At 46.4% G+C, this 5,874-nt stretch overlaps 1 protein-coding gene across 1 annotated transcript in view; it reads left to right on the top strand.

Moving 5' to 3' along the window:
- The window catches only part of Pmar_PMAR002456 (hypothetical protein), a gene marked incomplete at its 5' end in the record, with an annotated part of 5,925 nt that extends 489 nt beyond the window's left edge, over window positions 1–5,436 (top strand). The window contains 9 exons of the mRNA XM_002780808.1: window positions 139–230; window positions 272–413; window positions 609–823; window positions 2,250–2,348; window positions 2,474–2,506; window positions 3,063–3,155; window positions 3,673–3,726; window positions 4,212–4,227; window positions 4,507–5,436. Of these exons, the coding sequence (XP_002780854.1) occupies window positions 139–230; window positions 272–413; window positions 609–823; window positions 2,250–2,348; window positions 2,474–2,506; window positions 3,063–3,155; window positions 3,673–3,726; window positions 4,212–4,227; window positions 4,507–4,931 (1,169 nt within the window). The 3' untranslated portion in view covers window positions 4,932–5,436. The remainder of the gene's footprint in view (window positions 1–138; window positions 231–271; window positions 414–608; window positions 824–2,249; window positions 2,349–2,473; window positions 2,507–3,062; window positions 3,156–3,672; window positions 3,727–4,211; window positions 4,228–4,506) is intronic.
- Between the last annotated feature and the right edge of the window lie 438 nt (window positions 5,437–5,874).

Below are 5,874 nucleotides of genomic sequence, written 5' to 3'. Positions count from 1 at the left end.
ATTATTCCCTTGGGGAGTATACGTTTCCTTAGGAAGGTTTTTACTTTTGACCGCATTGTGCAATTAATTTTCATGTGACAACAGCGAATGAAACGACGAGACTGATAGAAAATTGACCAGTGTGGACAGTCGGGGTAGATTTCTATAGCAAGAAATTGGATATTGTCCCCGATCTGGTGGCGGGATACAGGAGCACTGCGAACATGCACATCTGGGACACAGTTGGACAGGTGGGTAAATTTGATTGTGGACTTCGCGCATTTCCCCTCAGGAACGGTTTCGATCACTGGGAGCATCGTTCTATCGAGGGGCTGATGCGTGCATCCAAATTTGTGATATTTCTCGCCAATTCGGGCGCGAGAATGTCCTTGACTGGAGACGTGATTTCCTCAAACACGCCGATCCTGATGAACGTAGGCTACGTAAATGGTGGGATAGACTCCGGCTGGTAGATTTTTACACGGAGGTATATAACAGAACGTAGCGATTCAGAATCCATTGACGAGAATCTAATAATGGTCTAGGCCAAAGTATCCTGTATCTCATCGTGGAAAATTTCAGTATGTCGGCCGAGAAGTTTCCATTCGTGTTCGTCACCAATAAAACAGATCTTCCGGAGCACGACTTTACGGAATCTGACATGGTCGACCTGATCACGGAAATACGGAAGCAGTATCCCTCATGTCCCTCCTCTTCCGTGGTTATGGCCGCCGCCGAAAATGGCTCGGGAGTACGCCAAGTTTTCGGGCTGACTGGTCTTGCTGCAGTACAACGAGCGAACGAAAATGGCCGGCGATTTCACCCCCCTCCCAAGGACTTCCTGGTGACTCCCCTCTAGTGGACTCTCATTTGATGTTCAGATTCGACAAGTGCGGGTGCCATAATGCTTGCAAAGGGTGTACACAGTGTGACGAGGGAAAACGCCTGTTGTGCTTGCTGAGTAGCCCCTTGTCATGATCATATTGTCTGACTTCACGTTATCACCATTCGTAGTGTTATCTCATTGCTTCCCCCGCAACAACAATCCCCCTAAATTGCCACTTCTGGTGGCTTCGGATTGTTGTGGGGTATTGGGGGAAATGTACTCGTGTGACTTCTGCCATACTTCGACCCAAGTTGGGTCTCTGGTGCCAATTTTTGGTGGACTTAATACCCGACATGAGCGGCTATTTGTCGTCATTTGGAGATGCGTTTACGGCACCGCTCCAATGTCACTTTTTCTGCTGTGGTATACTATTACTACTATTACTACTACCATAAGAGAGTTCGATGTGCACTTTTACTGGGAGCTATGTACCACACAGCGTATGTAAGCACCCAGTAGCTTATCTTCAACCATTGCTATCATGGATCTCCGTAACGGTGATTCTCATGCCATACATGCCTTCCTCATTAACCAGTCGGCATTAGACCGGGGAGTAGTTTTCCAGTCGATACCACATTTGTCCCTTTTGGCCCTCTTAGTATTCTTCGTTCGACTGTGACTCCTCCTGAGGTCCTCTTATTCTAGCCATGCGCTCTTCATTGTATCTCTTTCATTTCCAACTGAAAAACGGAGGATTGCGACTCTCTGATGGGGAGTTCTGGTAATGGTCCCCTCAAGTTCACGGCAATGCCCTGTAATCTGGTCAAGGCTGACACGCTCGACCAGTGTACATTGTCGAATGTTTTGCATACTGCATAAGAAGGCGGTATCAATAGAGACGTATAATGATACCCTCTAGTTGCGTTAGTTCGCGTTGGAGTGGTATTGTCTATTTGAATGGAGTGTGGAGGGGCAGTTTGAACCTGCCTTGAACTATTCATCGAATTTGTCGGCGAGAATGTTATGTCCTCCCCGATGGGGGGGGGGGGGGTCAAAACTAAGACTACGTAAATCGATTTTCATCAGAACTTCGTTTTACTTCCAACTGCGAAACAACGCGAATAATTCGTAGTCGTAATTTGAAGACCTCCAAGTCTGGTACGGAAATAAGTTTACAACGAATGTGCGTATTAGCATTCTATACAGTCTTGTGGAGTGGCAAGGTCATAACATGCATCCCTGCAGTAGTGTTCTACTGTCATGGCCGTCTCAGATGAGGCCATCAGTAGCAGTATGTCTGAGGGGGGATTGACAGTGGGAATACATGCTACCAAGGACGTCACGAGTAAGAGGAATTAATTTATGAAAGCTTCGGCAGATTCTCAAACAACTCGATAAATTTTCACTGTCTTATGAATTGCATTGCTGAGCGCTTTGAATATAGGCGCGAGGGCAGTACCTGAGAGCACTACGGACCGAGCACTGCGAGCGAACTGTGAGGATCCTCAATCAGAGACGGAATATTGTGGAGGAGAACAACAGGGTGATGAGAGTATCGCATTGTATATCTCTGTATGTCTGCTAATACAAACTCCAATGCGCCAATGGTGGAGTAGTCTTCGCTGTTGTTCAAGTCTGCGTTCCGTGTTAGCGATGTGATGGTAGCAGGTACAGCAAAAAATTCGTCGTCGGATGAGCACGGTGGGTCGGGGTTGACGTCAAGCCTTGAGGATGGCCAATCAAGCGGCATCCTGTCGAGTCCAGTCACCAGTGAGAGTAACTCTAGTGAAGCAGAAGGGCGGAGATCTACTGCGAGTCGCAGTCTGCGACCAACGTGGCGGTTATCGCTTCTCCGAAGGAATATGATGCTCAGCGAGGTTCCCGTTGTATGGGCTTACTCTCGGCTACCGGTGAATGTCGTTTGTTATGTTTTCCAGCGAGGCAGTGAAGATCTCACGATTTGCTGAAAAAGAACGAAGTTTGAAAAGTGTGAGTGAATATTGATGGTTCAATTCGTGAATAATTTACGATGGTGGGTATCTTAGATACCGTATCTAGAGAATACTTCCTCTACGCATAATGAGAGCATATTGACAGAGCGATACCGTATAAAGTATCGTGGCATCATTGGTACCGTTAGCCTTACAAGTGTGATTAGTAGTAGCCATCGATCCACGCCAACTTCACGTCGGTGAGGGCGCTGAAAGTATCTCGTGTGGAGTCCCGGGATCGATCGATATCATACAGGTATCATCAGGAATTATTCCCCGACGGCACCTCCCATAGTGAAGATCATGAAAGTGGTCATATTAGGCGACGCGGCGGTTGGGAAGACATGACTGATACAGAGGTGGATTGGGCATAGCGATGTTAACAAGGTGTGGTATGAGTCTAGACAGGTACATGCACGGCAGCTTCTCTCACCACAGCTACGAGCCTACAGTGAGTACGATTCAAGTATCCGTTATTGCTGGTGTCGATCAATGTGCTGGTCTGTTATTGTTGTTCTGAGTGTTATGCTCAGATACGATGAAGTAGAAAGGTTAATTTTGAACGACCTACGCAGAGCGCGTAGAATTAGAAAGAGTTTTCAACTGTTCGATAAGATGACTTGTTTGGGATCGTTGAATGATATTTGTCAGGGCTACGTCCAGTCTCCTGGGTTAACGCGAGATCATTAATCATAGGAAAATGATAATTACTTGAGACTTAACCTGACTTAACTTAACTTATGATTAACTATTAGCACTACTAGCCTAGCACAGCTCAAAAGATACTAAGCTTGAGGAACAGTACCGACACAATTGTCACAACAATATTGACGAAGTGAAGCGAACTGCTCGTTTTCTATTGGGGTCGATGAATAGTCGCCTGTGGTCGTTGATCGCGAAGCGCCGACAGGAACGGCAAAACTTCTTAGAGTAAGAAGTTCGCGAACTGTGTATTTTCCGATGATCGTTTCCGTACCATTGCTTTTTGATTATTGTTTTGGGTGCTGAACATCCAAGAGTACTCCATATAGATTCCACGAGCCTTCAGATATTGTCAGCGTTCAGATATGAGCTTGAAACTTGATGGGAAAGACCGCTTTCTGGGAGTCTAATACCACTGAACTCTGCGGCTCGGCAATATGTTGTTGAGCTTGGGGATGAGCATCTGATGTTGAGTAAGTTTTCGGCTGATCGACTCCGGCTTGAAAGGATGTGCGATGAATCATGAGTTTTTACTGCATGCTAGTTTTATGTGCAAATGTGAAGAATGTGCGTTCTCTATTCCGGGATTAATGATAGTGAACTTGTCGCTATCATAGTCTCGAAAGGTTCATCGCATGACATCGCATAACAACCGTTTGTGCGGCCGTGTTGCTCTGCCCCTTTTCCGATGAGGAATATGCACATGCGTGCAGGTTGTTCACCGACGCTGTGAGTTCACTGAAAGCTTCGACGACTCCGTCTCGATTGGATTATATCTTAGTGGTTTTGTCGTTCCACTAACAAAGTCAGTTTTTCCCTTTTGAGTCCGAATCGCATCTCTGAGTAGCTTGGTAAATGCGGGGGCCGTAGAAGAACCCGCACAAGATGCCGAGCGGAGTTCCACACGCGTGTGGGCATCTTCGATGGATTGTGGTGTTGTGTAGAACGGGCCAGAATTGTAAAAAGTATCCCTCGTATAGAACAATATTATAGGACTATTTGCTGTAGGTTTCTTGATCGAATCCATGCTCAACCATCTTCTCCATCTCATACTCGTCGGTGTTGCCCTATCCCACGAGCCAGACGGCTCATATTTCGTGAGCGTGTCTGAACCTTATTTGGATCTGGTTTATACATTCTCAGACAATGCTAAATTAGTGAAGGTTAGCTTCTACTGTGGGGTGGGTCCCAAACCAACTACGGAGACCTTTGATGTCGATAAGGTGTCCGATGCGAGCTACAGGATAGCAGAGTTCCACGTTGAGCTCTGGAACGAGTTCAAAAAAAGCTTTGAGAAGAGATGCAAGAATTACCTACCTCTGGAGCCACAGGACCTTCGGGATGTAAAGTACGATACTAAGTTCGACCACCCGTCTATTCACCTCAAGGAAAAATGGTGGGAGCTGGCACACCGAGAACATCCTTCCCATTAGTTGATATTGTTTCGACAGTAGAATCCTCAGCGTATCTACCGCTTTGGCAAACCATTATTCAGACCTTTGTTGGTCGTCCAATTTGCTATTTTTATGCTGGTACGTTGAACATTTCTGGATGGGCCGTCTCCAACTCTAGGAGCTTTTTCATACAATACCGTGACGTTGACTCTTCGAGTGTTATAGTGATCGTAGTTATTTCATTAAGTATTGATAACGCTTCGCGGCTCATCCATCTGTAACCTTTCTTTCCCGTCTTCGCTTTCGGAGTAGGTAATGCTGCTTACGGGTGGATCAATATTCTTCTCCACGCTTTGCTTTATTTCCTGTATGTCTGCGTGGTTATAAGCGGATCTCTCATAGACGAGTTGGGTTAATCATGCCTATCACCAGAAGCGGTAACAACAACAGGAGGACATCAGCTGAGTGGTCAACGCCTCTCATCGTGAGTACAAAAGACAATCCTTGCATATGGTACGATTGTTTGTGGACTTTACCTCCTTGACCTTTGGGATTGCCTTGTGTTACGCTAGTTAGGGGGCAACTCCTATTGGATTCTGAACTCCTCCTGGAGATGGAATTGGGAACCTATCTCGCCACATCCACTGAGACAACTCCGATAAATACAGAAAAGAATATCATATTTCGAATATGAGCGCTAACTGATCGTTTCATCATGTCCGTGGCTTTCGCTGTTTGGGATGTTCGGGCAATGGTTTGAGAATTGAAAAGATTATCAACTAACGTCAACTAATGTCCCTTTCATATTCGAATAATTCACGGGATCCATCCGTTGGGAGGAGCCCGGAGAAGTCGAGCTTCTTGCAACGGCCCGTTGGCTGTTGGCACGGCCCGTTGGCTAACACGGAACATGGAATGGGTAAGATAGGCCTCAGCACGGCCAACTCGGACCTCGGTAGAATCTTTGGACTCTGGTCTCGGA

This window comes from Perkinsus marinus (assembly GCF_000006405.1).
Source record: "Perkinsus marinus ATCC 50983 genomic scaffold scf_1104296944018, whole genome shotgun sequence".
Classification (NCBI taxonomy): Eukaryota; Perkinsozoa; order Perkinsida; family Perkinsidae; genus Perkinsus; species Perkinsus marinus.
The sequence above is the reverse complement of the archived record's forward strand: the minus strand, read 5'-3'. Positions and strand labels throughout refer to the sequence as shown.